Source organism: Oratosquilla oratoria, chromosome 21 (genome assembly GCF_046742065.1).
Source record: "Oratosquilla oratoria isolate Oo_2021 chromosome 21, ASM4674206v1, whole genome shotgun sequence".
Taxonomy (NCBI): domain Eukaryota; kingdom Metazoa; phylum Arthropoda; class Malacostraca; order Stomatopoda; family Squillidae; genus Oratosquilla; species Oratosquilla oratoria.
The window spans coordinates 34,944,238-34,968,676 of NC_134797.1; the positions used below are offsets into that span (position 1 = coordinate 34,944,238).

Here is a 24,439-nt window from a genome sequence, read left to right on the forward strand (position 1 = left end):
TGTGAAGTGTAACTAAGTTGAAAGGGAGGGGTGAATTGGAGTTTGGGAGGGTGTGGGTAGTGACGAATGGGTGAGGGAGGGAAGGAATGGCTCTGCTGGTAAGTGACGAGAGGAAATTGCATAGTGGACTGGAGGGTATTCAAGGGTTTGGATGACAGTTAAATTGGGATGGGAGAAGAGAGCTTATGCAAGGACATGGTTTTTGTAGCAAGAAAAGTGAAGAGAGGATCTTTGGAGTAATTTGTATTAATAGTTTTGTGGGAGGAATGTATGTGTAGGAGTTGGGGATTTCAATGCTTGAGTAGATCAGCTGATGGATGGAGTAATACTAGGAGTACAGGGTGTCTTCCAAAAACTCGACTATAGAGGAGACAACTGGGTGGTGCTAAGAAAATTGCTTTGATGCGAGAAGAAAATTATAGGAAACTGATAGACAGAGAAGTGATGAAAACTAGCAATGCACCTGGGTTAGAAGAGTTTCTTGTGGAATGTCTAATGAAAGGAGGAATAATTATAGTGGATTGGCTAGCAAAGCTGTTAAATGTGTGCCTGAGTGAGGTGGACATGCCCAAGGACTGGAAAAATGCTATTAAAAAGTAAGACAAATAAGGGAGTGGTAGTTTTTATGGGATCACTGTTAAGAGTGGTAAAGCTATTAATTTAGAGGATTAGGATGGGAAGGGAATAATTGGGGAAGAAGTAGAGGTTGAGGAAAGGAAGAGATGTGTGGCCAATGGGAAGCCTTAGGCTTTCATTGACATGGAGAAGGCTTATGATAGGGTCAATAGGAATGCATTGTGGGATATGTTAGATGTTTGGGATAGTGAGAAGTCTGTGGAGGGAAGTAAAAAGTTTTTGTTAGTCGTGGAGAGTGGTTTTACATGGTGAAGCTGTGCCAGGGCTATGTAATGTCACCATGGTTCAACGTGTACATGGATGGGAGTAGTACAGGAAGTTAATGGGGGTTTGGAGGTCTGAGCCAGTTGTAGTTTGTGGAAAGCACTGCTTGTGACTGGGTCAGAGGTAGGACAAAGGCAGCTATTGGCAGAGTTTGGGAGGGTGAGAGGAGAAATCTGAATATAGATGTGGGCAAAAGTAAGGTGTTGGAATGTACAAAGGGCAGGGTGGCAAGGAGTTGGAATATTGAGTCACAGTAGCAGGAAATGGAGGAGTTTGGGTGGAGGTAAATTATAGTGAGGGAAGGAAGTAAATGCCTTGGGTGGGGAGGGATAAGTGTCATGAGAAATAGGTATCTGGATAAATGCAAAGAAGACTAAGAAGGGGTGATTATACCCACGGCACTGAGAAAGATGTTTGGAATTTAATGGAAGGAGAAAATAGGAGTTTAAAATGTGTCTGGGGTGAAGTTTTTTTTACAAATATTGTGGGGGTTACAGGGAGAGTGAGAGATGAGGTTGAGAGGGGGGTAGAAAGGGAGCTGGGTGTTGGGGTTTATTTCCATGTCTGACTTGTTTACAGTTGTATACAGCAAAAGAGCAATCCTTCTGGGGTCATCTCATGTATGGTTCCAAGTTTGGCTACATCCAGATTTTCCAATTATAGTACAAATTCATGTATTGTTTCATCCTAGGCAATATTGCCTAATCAATTTATGCTTATGTATGTGTGGAAGAATATTTCTTCACATCCTTTAGAAGTTAAATATTTCTCAATTTGTTCTTGACTTGTTTTAAGCCTTCCCATCCCAAATCAGATCTCTTCTGTCAATGTAGTCTATCCCGTCTAGGAACCTGAATACTAATCGATATTTGAATGTTGGCAGACCCAGTGGTTTTAATCTTGTATGGCTTATCTGCCAGGCTGGGAACAAGTTTGGTTGCTCTCCTGTGTTTCCTATCAATCTTGTTGATATTCCTCACTGTATGGGGACTACATATTCCAATCTTGCATGGATCAGGGTCTCTATGTAATTTTTCATCATTATCCATATAGTGAAAAAATGGTAAAAAATTAAACCAGAAGTCTGTTTTCTGTTAATTTTGTCATATATCCTCGACTCTTTATTCACGCAGAGCAAATGACTGTTAGTGCACGTCTAGCTATCTCCCTTAAGAAGCCTTTTGGTGGTGTACCACCATTAATTTAAGATTGATATTCCAAACATGACCTGTTGGCAAAGGGTGTAATCCTGGTGGATAAGTATTTATGATTTGGAGCCTCTAGGTATCCATGGATAGTTACTAGAATTAGTGGGCCCTTAGGAGTTGTTAACTGTTCAAAGAGCCAAGTGTTTTAGGAATATTTGACCGGAGCACTAGGATTGATTCAGAGATGCATGTGATAGTGGGAAGTGGCCTTGCCTTCTGGCTACTGTTGAGTGAATTGAAAAATTTACCAGGATTTCAGAAAATTATGGTTTTTGTTTAGGGTACTTTATCACTTGTTTATATAGAATTTATAAAAAGTAGGCTGCCTCCTTTATAATGGGGACGGGGAGCTCTTGATATATGAATTTTTTTTCCCCTAGCAGGTTAGGAGTAAGAGGAAAGTAGTAAGAAAACTGAATATCAAGGAAAAGATGGGGGTAATATGGAGAAACTGATTAACTGAAGACATTCAATTTGAGGTTATGTATGGTTGGCCATACAAAGGTTGCAACAATACAAAATTTATTGCCTACTTTAGTACATTGAGTGTTAAGGAATTGTTGAATTTTTTCTGTAGCAATATTTTTAAGTCCGTAGTTAATGAAATTGTGATTTACGTGATACAATGAAATCCTGCTAACCAATACATCTTGAACAAGTCATTTGTATGGCAGACTGGCATGTGGAAGAAAAGCAGGAATACTAGGGAGAAGAAAATTGGAAATGGTGTAGTCAAGACACCAGTTAAGAACAAATATCATAATATATGTGATATATAGATGTATGGAAAGAAATGCAATAGGTTAGAAGAAGACAAAGTAATTGCATAAGGACATTTGAAAACATTGGAGGAAATGCATCGAAAGGTAGGGGGATAGAAAATAAATGAAGTTTATATTATTATTATCACAATGTACACAGTGGGAAAACTAGAGGGACAACAAAGAAAGAGATAAGTTTATCTCGTGTACATACGTCTTAAGGTATTCTCGTTGATTTAGTTTCAATTATAGTAATTAGTGTTCTATCAAAAATGGCTGTCTACTGGCCCATCGTAGAAAGCAAAGTAGAACATATCTGGTGTGTATTTCTCTTCAAAAGGATACCTGGTCATGCAGTTGCATAAATGACCTTTCTTCCCCTAACTGTTATGGGATTCTTTGTGTTTATTTTTTTATGGCTTTTGCCACAATGAAAATTAGTAAGTACATCGTAGTTAAGATCAACTGGCATGTGACTGTTCCTTGCATTCCTGGCTGCACAGCTGCTGTGTAGTTTTGTTTAAACTGTTTGGGGGTTGATATTGTAGACATTGAAGCTAATCTTTATTTAAAACATGGGAATTAATCTCAAGTTAAACTGTGTGGAAGTTAATTTAAACTTCGTAGTTAATCTGAATCTAGACAGGGAATCTAGTTTGACTATGGGAGTTGCATTTTGTCAACCAGAGATGGCAGAGTAGAACTGACTTTGGTGTGAATTTTTATTTTTTTGTAATTGTTTTGACAGCTTTGAATTATGTTACCATTTGTTGTGGCCAATGTCCTTTTTATGGCATATACTCAAACATACACATTCATAAAACAGCAGGTTAGAATATAGTTCTTACTGCTTTGCCCTTTGTATTGGCAAGCTTTGAATTCTCATCCTGGAGAATAGTGACTCAAACATGAGTCCAGCATGTGAAACACACCCACACTTACAGTGTGTAATTATTGCATATATCTACAGGCCTGATAATACATGTGCACTGTTTTAGTCTCCTTGCACACATCTTAGACTGTTCTAGTACTCATGTTTGCCCCCCTTGCAATGGACATAATTACGGAAACACAGAAGTAATCATTAAGTTGAAAGTGGGTAGAATAGTGTGTAGAGATGCCAATACACAAGTAGAAATATTGAACAGTAGCTTCCAGTCCATAATAACAAAGTAATTGTTTTATGGGGAATTGGGAGTTTTTTAGAAGAAAGGGATTATATGACGAAGTGAGATACAAGGTGCAGAAATTACTGGAGGCATTGGATATGGTGAAAACCGCAGAACATGAAGGGTTACTCCTATAGTTTGGGATCAATTAGTAGATAAAATGCATGAAAATAGTGTTCACTGAGAAAAGGGAAAGTACCAAGTGATTGGAAACTAGTTTACAGTGTCACATTTAAAGGTGGTAAGGAGTTGGTTGAGGATATCTTGGTGGAAAATCGGTTTGGCTTTAGGAGAGGAAGATCGTGCGTGTCTGATTTGCCGAGTTTTTAATAAAGTGACTTTTTTTGGGCTACCTCCATTTTAAGGGGGAAAAACAACTTAGTGATAGATCTAGAGAAAGCCCTAGATAATGTATCTCACAAAAGGGGGAGAATATAGAAGTTGGAACATGTAGGAGGGTTAAGTGGAATTTGCTAGAATGGATGAGACCTGGGAAACGGTTAAGACCATAGTAAAGGACAGGGTGTGGATGGAAGTTGCTAATGAAGTCCCATAGGTGTTAGTGTGGGTACTAGTGGTGTATTTTGTATTTGTTAATGACATGATGGTTAATTTGACCAGATATGCTCATTTGCTGATGTAAAAATAATGGGAGTGAAGAACATAATCTTGCAGGGTTTTTATAAGAGCATCTGGACTGGGCATATGGGATGAGCTGGGAGTGGACGGTGAATTTCATTGTGAAAAAATTGAAGATAATTGGAAATGGGTGTAAGAATGGGCTATCACTGATTTTGTAGAATAGGTAATAATGTCATCACTAAAGTAAAGGATAATTACAGAAAATTGATCAGAAATATAGAAAAATAATTTAATAATCACTGGGGAGAACAAAAGTAGCATTTCACTGCTTGACAAAGATACAATGAAAATTTTTGAAAACCTGCTTTGCCGTGGTCGGGAACATGCTTCTGTGGTTTAGTTAACAGTTTATATAAACAAATTACCCCCCCCCCTTTCTAATGTGCACATACACACAAACTTCCCATTTTGCATTTTAGTGCAAACAAGCCCCTACAGTCTCTAACATTTATAAACCCTGGAAATTAGTGTACTAGACACAGACAACATATGCCATAAAGGACATGTATTTTATTATTTTTGCATGAATATGTAAATGTAGTACTTTCGTAGTTAACGTTACTTTCCTTTTTAAAATTTTATTTCATAATTGTTGGGTCAAATTTCTCTGATTAGAAACCTACAGCCCCATGGTGGCAGGCAACAATCCTGAGGCCAATAAATATCTCGGGGTCGAGGGGGGGGGGTGGGTGAACATTGTGTGTCTATAATAATGGCATATAATAGTAGGAGGGTAGCATTAGCCTATCATTAGTTTCTTTGGGAGATATAGTTCAATTTGGTAAAGATCTTGGGATTGACCCAGAAACGGAGTGCCAGCCCCCTTGAGGCTGGAGGTTTTGATGACAGAAGACTTGATTCTCTGACAAGCATCAACCAGGACCACCACTTGCAAGTACTTCTAATTGGTCCCTAGCTGTTATAGACAATATTCTAATTTCTTGGGTTATTTTTAGTTGACAGTGTAAAAAAAAAAAAAAAACTGTCATTTTAGACTAGTTTCTGCTAAAGGTTATTATTTATTATTATCATTATTATTATTTTTTTTTTTTCCTATTTTATTTATTTATTTTATTTTTATTTATTGATTTTATGGACGATAATATTGTCGTTTGTGCTCTGGGTAAACTTCATGACACGAGGCATAAGTCGGCAGATTGTACAATTTATTAACCAAAACCTTTTTTTCTTCCTTATTCAGATTAGCACTCGACTTGCATTATCTGGTGAACAAAGGTAAGGAGCAGGTTTGAGTTATCTTTTATCATAATTATAATTATTGTTATTACATATCTATATTTCACTAGTTAGAAATGTAACATTTATAAATCACAACTAATACCAGAGTCGGAAAAAGAGGAGTTGAATAAACAGTATGTATACTCGCTTATTCAACTAATTTTTTCTGACTGGTGTTAGTTGTTATTTATATTTATTTTTATATTTCATGCATTGTTGCTTTTAATGTATTAGCGATAAGTTTTACATGCATGTACAGTGTTTGCTCCTGTCAAGTGAGATGGGGTGTTTGTTAGTTTATACATGTTTGACAAATGGGTTACTTGTCTTCAAATCCTTTGAAAATTAAGGGGTGTCAGTGAGATGGAGGGAATAGCCTGGTGACAGCCAAAATAAAAGGCATTATGCCTCCTGGTATGAAAGGAATAAACTTTATTCAGCTCATGTAGATCCCATTGTAGAGATAGCTTAGTGCTTGGTTATAATTATACACCAATTAGAACATAGTACTTGCATGCAATTGCAGTGGAATCTTGTTTTGCATTGATTGATATATATATATATATATATATATATTGTGTGTGTGTGTGTGTGTGTATGTATGTAATCATACTAGTCAATGTGGCTAATCTATAATTTAGCAGTACCTCTGCTGCCTTCGGTGAATATTGGTCCCACAGTTGCAGATTGACAATCCACTAGCACTTTCCCTTCCTGAGAATGTGCAATTGGTGTATTTTGTCCACTAGTTATTTCCCACATTTCAATTTAACAATATTAGTTCTCATCTGGCCCAGAGGAATATCTCGCTTCCATTACTCCCTCAAACTTCTCTTCCTTGTTGAACACTGAATGGAAATTTTCATTATTTCAGCATACATACTTCACGTAGTGTCACTTGAACTTTCAACTTGGATATTTCTTATATTCTTCAGCTTGCCATTCACAAAACTGAAGTTTTTTTTTTTTTTTTCTTCCTTATTCTTATTCTCTCCTTCACCTCCTCCAGGGTATGTCTTTTATTGAATTAAACCTTTTTTGTACTGGTCTTTTCCTACATACTTTTTCACTCCAGTATTAAAGATTTTCATTAAGATTCCAACTTAAATATTTTTTCAGTTTAGGAATGCCATCGCATAGTTGTATCCTTTTTTTTTATTTTTGTTTTTCCTACTTCCAGCAAAACTTGAAGAATCAAATGATCACTTTTGTATTGTGCACATGATTCAGTTTTTAATCACCTGTTTCCCTTGTTAGAATTAGTTCCAGTCTTGAAGGAGTAAAGTCATCTTTATATCTTGTTTGTCATTGAATTGCAATGTTCATTATGTTGTCTCCTCCCTTCTGTCTCGTTCTCTCCATATTACTTCACTTGTAAAATTGCTAATGTAGTTATGTTCATTTATTTCCCCCCTTGTAAGGGGGAAAAAGCCTTTGGTATATGTATGTATTAATTTGTGAGGATGTGTTCAGTAAATTATTTGTACTCTGCTTCATTTGTTGCTTTTGTTTGTGGAGGAATGTATGCCACTGCAAACAAACACACACACAAACAAACTAAATACGGGTCACAACAAGCATAGCTCCCGTCCCGTAAAATACAACTTGGTAAACGCACACACTTACCTACCTACGTACCTCCCTACCTCTCATGACGCAGTGGTTAGGGTTCCCGGTTGCCACTACGGTGGTCTGGGTTCGAATCCCATCCAGGACTGAAATCATTCCAGTATTGCTGCACTGCAAGTTGTTACTCCAACTCTCGTGGGTTGGGGATGTGTGTGCGTGTAAAGTTGCATTACCCATAGATCAGTCATATATGAGGTCAGAGCTCTCTTCTGGGAGGGAAATAGCTGTTAATCATGAGTCCAACATGTGATCCAAGACCATGGTGAATCACACACACTCGCTCAGTCACTCATATTCTTGTTAAAAATCACCGTTTGACTCCTCAGTCATTTATACCACTCCTTCAATAATGTAAACCATCTATTTTTACTGGTTACTGTGGCCTTCCTTGGGGAGACGGGACTGCTCGGACAGACAGTCTAGGGAACGACAACAACAACAACAACAACTGGTTACTAGTTTCTTGAATTCTATTTTGGTTTTATGTTTTACAATGTCATCCACTATTTTCAGGGTCTTGTTCATGGTTACCACTCTTATCTGGTTGATCTCTTACGTAGCTCACTTATGAAGTTCCTCTGTCTGGTCATAATTGATGAAAAGTTCACATTCCTTTTTCGTTAGTCCACGGTACAGTTTCACTTATTTCCAGTTACATGTTCTGTTGTATGGATTTCTACTGTTGTCATTAAATATACTTTTTATTTCTATCTGTATACCAAGACCTTTTTCCCCCATTATAAGGGGGGTAGCCTTTTAATTTATTGCTTATAGTAAATCAGGATAAGTTAATTTAGATTAGGATGAGTATTTTCAAACTATTATTTACTTCTCTGTTCCTTGATTTCCATAGCTGGGCTGTTGTTGTTGTTGTTGTCGTTCCCTAGACTGTCTGTCCGAGCAGTCCCGTCTCCCCAAGGAAGGCCACAGCCGAAACTGGGTTTTCCCACAAATCCTTTATAGAGTGTATGTTGTGTTGTTTGCGTGCATGATTGTGTATAATGCAGTCTTCCATTATGTGTTGTATGGTATGGGGTGAAGTGTTACAGCTGGGCTGTATATCTGTTCTCTTGACAACTGTGTGTCTGTTTCTGTATTGTGTGTTTCAGACGAGAAATTAAATGTTAATACAGATGTGTTTGGGGAAAGGTTGGTTGGGGAGTTTTCCAAGGGATGATTGCGAGAACTAAAGAGTTTGCAAAGCAAGTGGCATTCGTGGTCACTCGTTATTAGGAGTGGTATTGAACTTGAGTGTATGAAAACTAGAAATAGGTGGTCAAAATGAGAAGTGGTGGTTTGGGAGGTGGAGTTGGTGTTAGATGAGTATGGAACCAGAAAAAATTGTGAATTTTGAAGCGATAGAAGTATTTGAGGCAAGTTTAGAGAAGTTGGGGGTGGGTGGAAGGGTTGTGGAGTTGGCAGCAATGGAGTTACTGGAGTTACAGGGAATGGGTGAAGGAATGGACTCGGCAAAGTATGTTGGAGTATGGGAAGTGGAGAAAGTACAATTATGACAAAAATACTGAAATCTGGAATGTATGGAGCTGTTTGAAATGTGTTCAGAAAACAGGTAAATTATAGGGTGATTACAGCAAATTATTGACTTAGGATGAAATTTCCCAAAATTCAAGATGGGAATATATTATGCATCTTCAAGGATATATTTATTTATTTATTTATTTATTTTTTTTTTTAGAATGCAGGAAAAGATAGAAACAGTATTGGGATGCTGGAGAAAGTACATATAAGAATATTGATATAAGAGAAGTATTATGACAGTAGCATACGGTGGTTAGGGATGGTTGTATGGGGGAGTGGTAATGGTTAGGAAGACAGGGTAGTCAGGCTGATAAAGTTGTACAGAGGTAACTCGTTCATTAGGGGGTCTTGAAGTGTCCCTATTTCCAAGTAATGAGCAGCATGCTGCAACTGATGAGGCTTTATCTTAATGGGATTTTCACACCGTATGGGAGTGGGATGGTGAGAATATTATTGTATCAGAGAATCGTAATTTGGTAGAGAATTCCTGAAGTTGGTATCGTGACCATGTGAGTTTTGTGTAGAAGTGTTTCTGTAGATGTATTAAGTTGGTGGACATTTTCATTTAACGAGTGTGATGGAGGGATGCCACGTGAACAGTTGACGAAAGGGTATGGCAGTGGTAGGGGAGGTATATCCAAAAAAATTTAAGGAACGACAAGCTATTCTTGATGTTCACGGAGTGCTAATGCTGGAAAAGTTGCCACATGTGTTGTTTTGAGTGCTTTTACCTTTAAGATTGCTTTCATAATGTAATGCATGTGCCATGGGCTGTTGCAAGTTGGTTAATTATATTTTATGTATTTATTTTTCATTTTATAATGCATGAGGTTTTTGCAATTATAAAGGAATTGCTTTTGTATTGTTCCTTTTGTCAAATGCAGATTTTAGTTCTTGCTTTAACTTTAGTGATTTTTGATAGAAAACTAGTGTAAATCAATATTGCTAAATGCATGCATAGATTATAAAATGTACACACACACACACACACACACACACACACACACACACACACACACACACACACACACACACACACACACACACACACACACACACACACACACACACACACACACACACAACACACACACACACACACACACACACACACACACACACACACACACACACACACACACAGACAAATACACACACACAGACAAACACACACACACACACACACACACACACAAACACACACACAAACACACACACACACACACACACACACACACACACACACACACACACACACACACACACACACACACACACACACACACACACACACACACACACACACACACACACACACACACACACACACACACACACACACACACACACACACACACACACACACACACACACACACACAGAGAGAGAGAGAGAGAGATATGCGCTCACACACACTTTATTCTGTCACACTTTACTCACTTTCCCTTCTGGATCTCCATGTCTTCCTTTTCCTCCCTCTACCCCTGCCTTCCCCTTTCCCCCTCCCATCCCCCACACCCTCTCCCTTCCCCTCTCCCCCTCCCATCCCCCACACCCTCTCCCTTCCCCTCTCCCCCTCCCATCCCCCACACCCTCTCCCTTCCCCTCTCCCCCTCCCATCCCCCACACCCTCTCCCTTCCCCTCTCCTTTCCCCTCTCCCCCTCCCATCCCCCACATCCTCTCCCTTCCCCTCCCTTCCCCTCTCCCCCTCCCATCCCCCACACCCTCTCCCTCCCATCCCCCACACCCTCTCCCTTCCCCTCTTTCCCTCCCATCCACACCCTCTCCCTTCCCCTCTTTCCCTCCCATCCACACCCTCTCCCTTCCCCTCTTTCCCTCCCATCCACACCCTCTCCCTTCCCCTCTTTCCCTCCCATCCACACCCTCTCCCTTCCCCTCTTTCCCTCCCATCCACACACTCTCCCCCTCCCATCCACACCCTCTCCCCCTCCCATCCACACCCTCTCTCTTCCCCTCTCCCCCTCCCATCCACACCCTCTCTCTTCCCCTCTCCCCCTCCCATCCACACCCTCTCTCTTCCCCTCTCCCCCTCCCATCCACACCCTCTCTCTTCCCCTCTCCCCCTCCCATCCACACCCTCTCCCTTCCCCTCTCCCCCTCCCATCCCCCACACCCTCTCCCCCTCCCATCCCCCACACCCTCTCCCCCTCCCACCCCCACACCCTCTCCCTTCCCCCTTCCCCCTCCCACCCCCCACACCCTCTCCCTCCCCCCCCCTCCCATCCCCCCACACCCTCTCCCCCTCCCATCCCCCACACCCTTCCCTTCCCATCCCCCACACCCTCTCCCCCCTCCCATCCCCCACACCATCTCCCCCTCCCTTCCCCCACACCCTCTCCCCCTCCCCTCCCCCACACCCTCTCCCCCTCCCCTCCCCCCCCCCCTCTCCCCCTCCCCTCCCCCACACCCTCTCCCCCTCCCATCCCCCACACCCTCTCCCCCTCCCATCCCCCACACCCTCTCCCCCTCCCCTCCCCCACCCCCCCACACCCTCTCCCCCTCCCATCCCCCACACCCTCTCCCCCTCCCATCCCCCACACCCTCTCCCCCTCCCATCCCCCACACCCTCTCCCCCTCCCATCCCCCACACCCTCTCCCCCTCCCATCCCCCACACCCTCTCCCCCTCCCATCCCCCACACCCTCTCCTCCCATCCCCCACACCCCCCCCTCCCTCCCCCCCTTCCCCCTCCTCCTCTCCCTCCCCCTCCCCCTCCCATCCCCCACACCCCCTCCCTTCCCCCACACCCCCTCCCTTCCTCTCTCCCCTCCCTTCCTCTCTCCCCTCCCTTCCTCTCTCCCCTCCCTTCCTCTCTCCCCTCCCTTCCTCTCTCCCCTCCCTTCCTCTCTCCCCTCCCTTCCTCTCTCCCCTCCCTTCCTCTCTCCCCTCCCTTCCTCTCTCCCCTCCCTTCCTCTCTCCCCTCCCTTCCTCTCTCCCCTCCCTTCCTCTCTCCCCTCCCTTCCTCTCTCCCCTCCCTTCCTCTCTCCCCTCCCTTCCCCTCTCCCCTCCCTTCCCCTCTCCCCTCCCTTCCCCTCTCCCCTCCCTTCCCCTCTCCCCTCCCTTCCCCTCTCCCCTCCCTTCCCCTTTCCCCCTCCCTTCCCCTTTCCCCCTCCCTTCCCCTTTCCCCCTCCCTTCCCCTTTCCCCCTCCCTTCCCCTTTCCCCCTCCCTTCCCCTTTCCCCCTCCCTTCCCCTTTCCCCCTCCCTTCCCCTCTCCCCCTCCTTTCCCCTCTCCCCCTCCTTTCCCCTTTCCCACTCCCTTCACCTTTTCCCACTCCCTTCACCTTCCTTTCCCCTGCCTTCACCCTTTCCCCTGCCTTCATCCTTTCCCCTGCCTTCACCCTTTCCCCTCCCTTCACCCTCCTTTCCCCTCCCTTCACCCTCCTTTCGCCTCCCTTCACCCTCCTTTCCCCTCCCTTCACCTTCCCCTCTCCCCCTCTCCCTCCCCCCTTCCCCTCTCCCTCTCCCTTCACCTTGCCCTCGCTCCCTTCACCTTGCCCTCGCTCCCTTCACCTTGCCCTCGCTCCCTTCACCTTGCCCTCGCTCCCTTCACCTTGCCCTCACTCCCTTCACCTTGCCCTCACTCCCTTCACCTCTCCCCTCCCTTCACCTTTCCCTTTCCCACTCCCTTCACCTTTCCCTTTCCCACTCCCTTCACCTTTTCCCACTCCCTTCACCTTTCCCGCTCCCCCTCTCCCCCTCTCCCTTCACCTTCCCCGCTCCCTTCACCTTCCCCGCTCCCCCTCTCCCTTCACCTTCCCCGCTCCCCCTCTCCCTTCACCCCCCCCCTTCACCTTCCCCGCTCCCTTCACCTCCCTCCCCCCCCCTTCACGTCCCCCCTCCCCTTCACGTCCCCCCCCCCTCCCTTCACCTCCCTTCACCTTCCCACTCCCTTCACCTTTTCCCACTCCCTTCACCTTTTCCCCTCCCTTCACCTCCCCCCTCCCCCTCTCCCCCGCTCCCTTCACCTTGCCCTCGCTCCCTTCACCTTGCCCTCGCTCCCTTCACCTCCCCCCTCCCTCCCCCCTCCCTTCACCCCCCTCCCTTCCCCCTCCCTTCACCTCCCCCCTCCCTTCCCCCTCCCTTCACCTCCCCCTCTCCCTTCCCCCTCCCTTCACCTTCCCCTTCACCTTCCCCCTCCCTTCACCTCCCTCTCCCTTCCACCCTCCCTCCCTTCACCTTGCCCTCCCTCCCTTCACCTTGCCCTCCCTCCCTTCACCTTCCCCCTCTCCCCCTCCCTTCACCTTCCCCCTCTCCCCCTCCCTTCACCTTCCCCCTCTCCCCCTCCCTTCACCTTCCCCCTCTCCCCCTCCCTTCACCTTCCCCCTCTCCCCCCCTCCCTTCACCTTCCCCCCTCTCCCCCTCCCTTCACCTTCCCCCTCTCTCCCCCTCCCTTCACCTTCCCCCTCTCCCCCTCCCTTCCCTTCCCCCTCTCCCCCTCCCCACCTTCCCCCTCTCCCCCTCCCTCCCCACCTTCCCCCTCTCCCCCTCCCTCCTCCTTCCCCCTCTCCCCATCCCCTCTCCTTCCCCCTCTCCCCCTCCCTTCACCTTCCCCCTCTCCCCCTCCCTTCACCTTCCCCCTCTCCCCCTCCCTTCACCTTCCCCCTCTCCCCCTCCCTTCACCTTCCCCCTCTCCCCCTCCCTTCACCTTCCCCCTCTCCCCCTCCCTTCACCTTCCCCTTCCCCCTCCCTTCACCTTCCCCCTCCCTTCACCTTCCCCTTCCCCCTCCCTTCACCTTCCCCTTCCCCCTCCCTTCCACTTCCCCCCTCCCTTCACCTTCCACTTCCCCCTCCCTTCACCTTCCCCTTCCCCCTCCATTCACCTTCCCCTTCCCCCTCCCTTCACCTTCCCCTTCCCCCTCCCTTCACCTCTCACCCTCCCTTCACCTCTCACCCTCCCTTGCCCTTCCCCCCTCTCCCTCCCTTCACCTCTCACCCTCCCTTCACCTCTCACCCTCCCTTGCCCTTCCCCCCTCTCCCTCCTTTGCCCTTCTCCCCTCTCCTTCCCTCACCCTCCCTTGCCCTTCCCCCCTCTCCTCCCCTCACCCTCCCTTGCCCTTCCCCCTCTCCTTCCCTCACCCTCCCTTGACCTTCCCCTCTCCCCTTCCCTCACCCTCCCATGACCTTCCCCTCTCCCCTTCCCTCACCCTCCCTTCCCCTCACCCTCCCTTCCCCTCACCCTCCCTTCCCCTCACCCTCCCTTCCCCTCACCCTCCCTTCCCCTCACCCTCCCTTCCCCTCTCCCCTTCCCCTCTCCCCTTCCCTCTCCCCTCTCCCCTTCCCCTCTCCCCTTCCCCTCTCCCCTTCCCTCACCCTCCCTTCCCCTCTCCCCTTCCCTCACCCTCCCTTCCCCTCTCCCCTTCCCTCACCCTCCCTTCCCCTCTCCCCTTCCCTCACCCTCCCTTCCCCTCTCCCCTTCCCTCACCCTCCCTTCCCCTCTCCCCTTCCCTCACCCTCCCTTCCCCTCTTCCCTTCCCTTACCCTCCCTTCCCCTCTCCCCTTCCCTCACCCTCCCTTCCCCTCTCCCCTTCCCTCACCCTCCCTTCCCCTTCTCCCTCACCCTCCCTTCCCCTTCTCCCTCACCCTCCCTTCCCCTTCTCCCTCACCCTCCCTTCCCCTTCTCCCTCACCCTCCTTCCACTTCTCCCTCACCCTCCTTCCACTTCTCCCTCACCCTCCTTCCACTTCTCCCTCACCCTCCTTCCACTTCTCCCTCACCCTCCTTCCACTTCTCCCTCACCCTCCTTCCACTTCTCCCTCACCCTCGCTTCCCCTTCTCCCTCTCCCCTTTACCCTCGCCCTCCCTTCCCTTCCTTTCCCTTTCCCCTCGCCCTCCCTTCCCTTCCTTTCCCTTTCCCCTCGCCCTCCCTTCCCTTCCTTTCCCTTTCCCCTCTCCCTCCCTCCCCTTCCTTTCCCTTTCCCCTCGCCCTCCCTTCCCTTCCTTTCCCTTTCCCCTCTCCCTCCCTCCCCTTCCTTTCCCTTTCCCCTCGCCCTCCCTTCCCTTCCCTTCCCTTTCCCCTCACCATAGCCAATCGAATAAGAGATCACTTTGAGACATAATTTGATTTGCGATTCACACAGGTTCACAAAGGATAGGTCATGTGTAATTAATTGTGTATATTTTTTACACAAATGTCTACAAGGTGTCAAATAACTGATAGCTACAATGCAATTTACCTTGACTTAGTAAAACATTCAATAAGGTGCCCCCCAAGAGAGCATGGGTCAGTGACAGAAAACAGCCGGTTATCGTTAATGGTGCAAGATCCAAATGGGGGAGTGTTACTAGTGGAGTCCCCCAGGGCTTGGTTTTGGATTCCTTATTATGTATATAAACGACTTGAATAGTGGGATTGATAGTGATGATAGTAAGTTTGTGGATGACACTAAGATGCGCCATTTAGGTCAGGAAAAAGCAAGAGATACTGCTGGAATAAAAAAAAAATGTTCGCATGGTCGGTGAAATGACAAATGTCTCAAAGTGCCATGTGTTAAATGTAGGTTTACACAACTCAGGAAACGGATAAAGATTGGATAACACCTTTTCAGAGAAAACTGGGTGTGACAGAGACTTGCGAGTGCTAGTGAGTCCAGACCTTGAATCCAGGAAATGTACATTAGTGCCAGGAATATTTTTAACAGAGCATTAGGTTTTGTTGCTAGGACAGTTACTATAAAAAGTGGATAGTTATCAAACTTCATCTGGCATGAGAAACCTTCATTGAGTAGTGGTATATTTTTGGTCTCTGTCCTAAAGAATGGATATTAATTAACGAGAATCAGTACAGAGGAGAATGACCAAAATGATACTTGGGCTAAAAAATTTACCTCACAAGGACAAGCTTAGGCACCTTAATTTACATTTTCTGGAAAGATATAGAGTGGGGTGATATAATACAGGTGTTCAGCTACAGGGCAAGGGCTTAAACAAAGGTGATGCGGATATGGTCATCATATTAAGACAACAGGGCAGGACTCAAAGTAATGGATTTAAATTGGACAAATTTAGATTAAGAAAGAAATAGGCAAGAATTGGTTGAACCATGTAGTGAGCACTGAAATTTTCAGTTGTTTTAAGAGAAGGTTAACATTATGGATTCGGATGATAGGTGGTAATGGGCATGGAACTGCCTAGTGTAGGTCTTATGGTCTCTTGCAATTTCCTACATTCTTATGTTCGCCTAACCCACACTTTCTTCCCATCCCTTCCCGTCTCGTCTCCTCGCCCTTCCTCTCTCCCTCTCCCCTCTCTCCCCTCTCTCTCCCCCCTCTCTCTCTCCCCTCTCTCTCCCCTCTCTCTCCCCCCTCTCCCCCCTCTCTCTCCCCTCTCCCCCTCTCTCTCCCCTCTCCCTCTCTCTCTCCCCCTCTCCCCCCCTCTCTCCCTCTCCCCCCCTCTCTCTCTCCCTCTCCCCCTCTCTCTCCCCTCTCTCCCCCTCCCCCCCTCTCTCTCCCCTCTCTCCCCCCTCTCTCCCCCACCCCCCTCTCTCCCCCACCCCCCCCTCTCTCCCCTCTCTCCCTCTCCCCCCTCTCTCTCCCCTCTCTCTCCCCCTCCCCCCCTCTCTCTCCCTCTCTCCCTCTCCCCTCTCTCCCCCCCTCCCCCTCTCCCCTCTCTCCCCCTCTCTCCCCCTCTCCCCTCTCCCCCTCCCCCCTCTCTCCCTCTCTCCCTCTCTCCCCCCCTCTCTCCCCCTCTCTCTCCCCTGCCCCCCCCCTCTCTCTCTCTCTCCCATTCCCCTTTCCCTCTCCCTTTCCGTCTCCCACTCCCTTTCCCATTCCCTCTCCAACATTCCCCTTTCCCTCTCCAACATTCCCCTTTCCCTCTCCAACATTCCCCTTTCCCTCTCCAACATTCCCCTTTCCCTCTCCAACATTCCCCTTTCCCTCTCCAACATTCCCCTTTCCCTCTCCAACATTCCCCTTTCCCTCTCCAACATTCCCCTTTCCCTCTCCAACATTCCCCTTTCCCTCTCCAACATTCCCCTTGTCCCTCTCCAACATTCCCCTTTCCCTCTCCAACATTCCCCTTTCCCTCTCCAACATTCCCCTTTCCCTCTCCAACATTCCCCTTTCCCTCTCCAACATTCCCCTTTCCCTCTCCAACATTCCCCTTTCCCTCTCCAACATTCCCCTTTCCCTCTCCAACATTCCCTTTCCCTCTCCAACATTCCCCTTTCCCTCTCCAACATTCCCCTTTCCCCTCTCCAACATTCCCTTTCCCTCTCCAACATTCCCCTTTCCCCCTCCAACATTCCCCTTTCCCCCTCCAACATTCCCCTTTCCCCCCTCCAACATTCCCCTTTCCCCTCCAACATTCCCCTTTCCCCCCTCCAACATTCCCCTTTCCCCCTCCAACATTCCCTTTCCCCCTCCAACATTCCCCTTTCCCCTCCAACATTCCCCTTTCCCTCTCCAACATTCCCCATACCCACTCCAACATTCCCCTTTCCCCCTCCAACATTCCCCTTTTCCTCCAACATTCCCCTTTCCTCCCCCTCCAACATTCCCCTTTCCTCTCCAACATTCCCCTTTTCCTCTCCTACATTCCCCTTTCCCTCTCCAACATTCCCCTTTCCCTCTCCAACATTCCCCTTTCCCTCTCCAACATTCCCCTTCCCTCTCCAACATTCCCCTTCCCTCTCCAACATTCCCTTTCCCTCTCCAACATTCCCCTTTCCCCCTCCAACATTCCCCTTTCCCCCTCCAACATTCCCCTTTCCCCCCTCCAACATTCCCCTTTCCCCCTCCAACATTTCCTCTCCAACATTCCCCTTTTCCCTCTCCAACATCCTCTCCAACATTCCCCTTTTCCTCTCCAACATTTCCCTTTTCCTCTCCAACATTTCCCTTTTCCGCTCCAACATTCCCCTTTCCCTCTCCAACATTCCCCTTTTCCCTCTCCAACATTCCCCTTTCCTCTCCAACATTCCCCTTTCCTCTCCAACATTCCCCTTTTCCCTCTCCACCATTCCCCTTTCCCTCTCCAACATTCCCCTTTCCCTCTCCAACATTCCCCTTTCCCTCTCCAACATTCCCCTTTCCCTCTCCAACATTCCCCTTTCCCTCTCCAACATTCCCCTTTCCCTCTCCAACATTCCCCTTTCCCTCTCCAACATTCCCCATACCCTCTCCAACATTCCCCTTCCCCACACCAACATTCCCCTTCCCCTCGCCAACATTCCCCTTCCCCCTCCAACATTCCCCTTTCCCTCTCCAACATTCCCCTTCCCTCTCCAACATTCCCCTTTCCCCTCTCCAACATTCCCCTTGCCCTCTCCAACATTCCCCTTTCCCTCTCCAACATTCCCCTTACCCTCTCCAACATGCCCCGTCCCTCTCCAACATTCCCCTTTCCCTCTCCAACATTCCCCTTTCCCTCTCCAACATTCCCCTTTCCCTCTCCAACATTCCCCTTTCCCTCTCCAACATTCCCCTTTCCCTCTCCAACATTCCCCTTTCCCTCTCCAACATTCCCCTTTCCCTCTCCAACATTCCCCTTTCCCTCTCCAACATTCCCCTTTCCCTCTCCAACATTCCCCTTCCCCTCTCCAACATTCCCCTTCCCCTCTCCAACATTCCCCTTCCCCTCTCCAACATTCCCCTTCCCCTCTCCAACATTCCCCTTCCCCTCTCCAACATTCCCCTTTCCCTCTCCAACATTCCCCTTTCCCTCTCCAACATTCCCCTTCCCCTCTCCAACATTCCCCTTCCCCTCTCCAACATTCCCCTCTCTACCTTCCTCTCCCTTATCTCCTTCATCTTTTACACACACACACACACACACACACACACACACACACACACACACACACACACACACACACACACACAAAACATTCAACATTCAGTAGTTGGGTGCTAGTTAGGCGAGAAACCCTCCCCTCCTCCTGCAGGCCCCAAGGTTGAATGAAATCGTCTGGCGACGGTCAGTAATTCTTCCAAACCCCAAAGGTCATTTATTTATTTAATCTGGTGCTTGGTTCATTCTCATCTGTAGATTTTGACGAATGACGCCAGATTTCTTAATTCTAATGCAGTGTATTATTTATTTATATATTTTTTATTATTGTATATATTTTGTTTTATTTATTTTTAAGGGGTCTATACTAATACCACATCCCCGCCTCGTCAACTCCGTTACCCACTTAACTGTCCCGTTCCTACGCTTTATTTATTTATTTATATATTTTATTCTCTCCCCTCCCTCCCTCCTCTCCCTCTCTCCCTCCTCTCCCTCTCTCCCTCTCATCTCCCTCATCTCCCTCCCTCCCTCCCTCCCTCCCTCCCTCCCTCTCTCCCTCTCTCCATGTCCAACACTTGCATCAACTTAGTGTATACCTATGATGATGATTATTTTATTTTTATATATTTTTGGTCGTCTTGGAAAAGCATAAAAATTCAACCTTGGGTGTCCTTTGAATAGAAACCTCAGTTAATTAATCTAAATGAAATGGGTAAACCAGCGTGATAACCCTTTGACCACAATGTTTTTATTTGTTTTATTCCGAGTTAGGGCACTAAAATAACATTGCATTAATCTCGGCAAGGTGACGTGGCTTACATATATTTTTTTTCGGCTAGTGCAGGACTGCAGCTATGTAGAAAAGGATTTTTATTTGTTTTTTTCTACTCCCTTATTCCGTCCTCCCATTCTGAATAAAATCGCCTGGCTCTAAAGTGCTTTACGACAGAGGCGATTGTATTGTGGTCAAGGGGTTATGACGTCACAAAGGGCTCAATGACGTCATTCTCATCCACCGCACATCCGGTTGGGTACTTTTATCGCATTTTCATGTGTACATTTTGATATTTTATTTCTGAATAAAGATTATTCAATTTTTAGACGTGTTTTATTACCGATAGCGTCCATAGAAAACGGCATGTTAGGTTTATAGGTTTACGTTACGGTATGTAAAGGAATGTTTCAAAGGTCTAGATATTGTTAATAGTTAGTTATTAGAGAACCATTCCGAAGCAATGCTTTGGTGGCGTAAACGGAAGCGTGCTGGTATCTCATTCGCTTTGTTGTGGGTTCGAGTCCCGCACTTCTCACCGGTTCACCGAAGTGACTTGTTTTGAACAGACCAAATGCATAGTAGGTGCAAAGGCAAGGTAATGGCTTCGGCCGCAGATAGGCTTGTTAATGTATGTGAAGTGATAGACATTGGTAATTGTAATAACATTGAGACTATACAATAACGTTTACTAGACAGGTTGTAGAATTAGATAATTGTATTTCTAAGCAATGCTAAAAATATCAGGTACGAATTAATAATATGCCCTCAACTTTGTTAAAATTAAAGATTTTAATTTGCTGTAGAAATAAAATCTCCAAATTGTTTTATCAATTTTCCTTTGTAGATATTAACAGGTCTTACTAGCTAGCGTTACACTAATGGACGAAGAAAATTGTAGAGATGGTAAATTGTCAGTACCATCAGAAGGTAAATTGACATTTATCTTCCGACGCACAATGTAACGCGATACGACGTCAGTCTAACTTGAAAAATATTGTCCTCTGACGTCACAAACCTACACTTAATACCAAACTCCATGGTTGATCTTTGTGCAGTGGCGACGGAATTAAATTATAAAAAATGCGAATTATAGTTATATCGAGGTACTTGGTGATATGAAACTAATGGTGGAAATATGAATAGTGAGCGAAAATAAGATGTTAAAGGGTCATCACACTGGGCTATTTTACCTCCAACATCCTACCTAATTTTGAACAAATAGAATATTACTTGCAAAAATCTAGTTTCTCGAACATTTCATCAATATAGGTTTACAAACTGTTCATCACTCAGGGTTACTATGTGCTATGAAAGATAAATTGATATTTACAGATTTAAGAATTGGAATACTAACCGAAGTATTTTCTCGAACGAACTCGACTGTCGAAGCTGGTAAAGCCCAGTGTGGTAGACTTGATCTAAAATGTCGGGAAATTTAAGTTTAAGGAGGACATGGGTAAGAATCGTTTCCCTACAGTGCTCGACGAATGGGATAGGTAAATTGGGGGAGGTCAACCTAACCTACCGATTGGGTATTTGTCCGTTCACCTGGTAGTATCTAATGGATTTTAAATGTGGACGTATGTACGGCCTGGAAAACGTGGCGCAAGTTTATTAGAAATAACGAAATAAAATATGCAAGAGTTAAGGACTTGGGTTTGTTCAGGGAGAGAATAGTGGAAGAAATATTGTAATAAAGTAGAATAGTGACATGACTTGCGAAGGAATGACGATGTGGATGGTGTCGAGAGATGATTGGGGAGTTATGGTGAAGGCATAAAATGACTTTGTTTAGGATGGGATGGTTTGCAGCGGCGAATGGTTTTCAGGTAGACGGAAATAAGCAAATTATTTTGAAAATGGTGTACCAGAATCATATGTCAAAAAGTTGTAATGGAATGAGATTGATTGGGTTATTGAGTATGTAATAATCACAAGCGTGAAACTGAAGATGCAGGATGGACCAGACTAGGCGCGGGGATGGGAGCATTAGCGAACTGTACGAGGAGAATTTATGATGTAGGAAATGCCTACTGACGTACACTAGAGAAGATAGTAAACTGGGATTTGGGCGTCGATAGCGAAAGTCGCACCATCTACCAGGAGTGTGTAGAGCGCCCGTATCAAAACCCTCAAGTTCAGGATTTAAGTACATTCAGAAAAAAAAAAAAAAGTGTTGAGAGAGAACACTGTTAAGGGAGGAAAAAATATTAATGGATGAAAATCGTTCCCTTCTCTCGAGATATTCAAGACCTTTTCAGGTTATGGTCTCGTCTTTGACGAAATAAGAACTTGCCCAACTCTGAACATAGTACATCAGATGCCCCATAGTGATGTACGTTGGTCCAAAACTACTCGGCTGAAAATTCGAAAAAAAAAAAATTGTTTTATTGCATGCTGGTAGTGTTTTTATCGTACCGCCATTTTTAAAGGGTTTAAAGGGCCTACCCTCCCTCCCCCCGGCAGCCACATGCTGCGCACGACTATTGTTTACATAGGTTTTGACCATATTTTACTCTATTTTTTTGCGTTTGATGCACTCGGGGTTTTCTCTTACGTCCGGCATGCACGTGAGTATGTGGTGTGAGGAAGTTCAGCCTGCACGACTGACAGTGGCCTGAGCCCTACAAAGTAAAGGACATGTACACGCTAGCTTGCCGCGTTCACTAATTTGCCGTGTGAAATTCGCATAGTTTTTTCAGTGAAGAGATATTTGAAGATACTAGCCATACCTAAGCTATCCAAACAAAAGGCACACTTGCAGAAGATAAGAACGTCTACATTAGCAACTCGAGGGGAGAAAGAAAGAACCCCAGCATCAACTTTATCACCACCACTAGTACTCCCTCCAGCAGCTCTCTCCGCCATCTACATCCACATCCTCAGCACCTGATCCTCTGTCCTCTACACCTATATCAGACACGTTGTCTCTACGCAAACAACCGTTTGCTAACAAGTGGCTACAAGGATGTCTCCTTGTTGCAACACCTTGGGTTTAGAGTCTCAAACCTCACAGTGATGTCCCTGATGCAGCAAGAGCCTGTTCCAACACCAGAAAGGAAACCCAAGAAAAGAAAGCGAGCTGAATCCCAGCAATCAGACTACCTTGCTGGGTCATTCTAGATCAAGAACTCAAACTTTGCGACAAAGAGTGAGGTGGCGCCTTATGAGACCCTCACTTTGAGTGAATAATATCCTACACTGTAGAAGGGTACAAAGTGCCTGAGTTACTTGAAAGATGCAAAATCATAATGAAAATACAATGGAACCTGTTTTCAATGGGTCTAAAGAGGTTCAATGTAAAATTTAGTCAAACTAAGGGGAAAAAAACAACAACACTCGTTTCTGAAAAATGTAAGTTTTTGATAAAGTCTATCTCCCTCAATTTTCAACCGATTTTTGCATAGGTCTCTATTAATAGCTAGATAAATGACAAAAAATGAAAGTTTTTTGATAAAAAAAAATTGCGTTAAACAAAGATTATTATTATTATTTTTTTTTTTAGATTCTTTTGCTGTAAAATGGAAGACATCGAATAAAAATTGTAAGAGATAGGATTTGAAAGGCCCAAAAATGTTTTGTTTTTTTAATAAAACTACTGGTCAGATCTGAATAAAACTCAAGCTGTGAAGGTTTCCTCAGACCTAGATATCACACACAAAAAATCAGCAAGATCCTTCAGGAAAAAATCGCCACTGGGGAGTGTGTGAAGGCCAAAGGGAGCCTGGGAATGTCAAAAAGAAGATGCACTTGATAAAACGTAAAAGAATCGTGGAAGGCGGGGAAAGGAATATTTTTCTGAATAGCGAAGCTTGAAGTTTGAAAATGTCCAGCGGAGTAACACACGGGTGAGTTAGTCTGCATAATTCAGATTGCACAGAAAATGTCTTTTTCTCTCCGTCTCACTCTCCCCCTCTCCCCGTTTCTCAGGCTCGATCTCGCTCTGTCCCCCTATCTCTCTCCCCGTCTCTATCTACTCTCATTTACCTCTCTCTCCACGTCTCCCGTTCCTCACCGTCTCCGTCACCTCTCTCGACCCAAAACGGGTAACAACTATTCGCTTGAAGTATTTACTTTTATTAATAAAAAAAAAAAAAATCACCTGAATAATCATCAAAATAATTAACATTATTATTATTATGTACAGAGAAACGTAACGTAACATTTGGTATAATGTCATTTTGGCGAATGCTAAGAAACGCTAATAACAGTAATTCTACATAATTGAGGACACTAACCCAAAACCTTGTAAGATCATTATGAAATCTTTGTTGACTTAGTTTAACCAGCTCTTCTATTCTTTCATAATCGTATTTAACGAATTTAAATCGTCGAAACAATATAATTTAACTCGGAGATAAAAGGAGTGTAAGTATTTTGCACTTATAATTTTCCTATTTTTCATTTGTTTAATCATAAATTCGGTGGAAAGCAGATTAACTTGCAGATTAACGTGCGCCATAGGAAATAAAAGTAATATTGTATTGGATCATAGTGACCCCTACTTTCCCCCCCCTCTTCCTCTTCTTTCTCTTCATCCTCTTTTTCCTCCCTCCTTATTTTCCTCCTTTTCCTCGTAGTTTTTATCCTTCATATACTTTTCTTCCACGTTGTCCTGTTCTTCCTCCACTTCTTCTTTCCTTCTTCCTGTTTATCATTTCTGTCCCTCTTCTTCACCTTCTCCCTTCTCTTCTTCCCTTTCTCCCTCCTCTTCTTCCCCTTCTCCCTCCTCTTCTTCCCCTTCTCCCTCCTCTTCTTCCCCTTTTCCCTCCTCTTCTTCCCCTTCTCCCTCCTCTTCTTCCCCTTCTCCCTCCTCTTCTTCC

The 24,439-nt window shown here is 45.6% G+C and overlaps 1 protein-coding gene across 1 annotated transcript in view; it reads left to right on the forward strand.

Moving 5' to 3' along the window:
* Window positions 1-4,516: 4,516 nt before the first annotated feature.
* LOC143037056 (uncharacterized) overlaps window positions 4,517-24,439 on the forward strand; it is a 54,276-nt gene continuing 34,353 nt past the window's right edge. Inside the window, exons 1-3 of the mRNA XM_076205165.1 lie at window positions 4,517-4,561; window positions 5,486-5,571; window positions 5,882-5,916. Coding sequence (XP_076061280.1) covers window positions 4,517-4,561; window positions 5,486-5,571; window positions 5,882-5,916 — 166 coding nt within the window. The remainder of the gene's footprint in view (window positions 4,562-5,485; window positions 5,572-5,881; window positions 5,917-24,439) is intronic.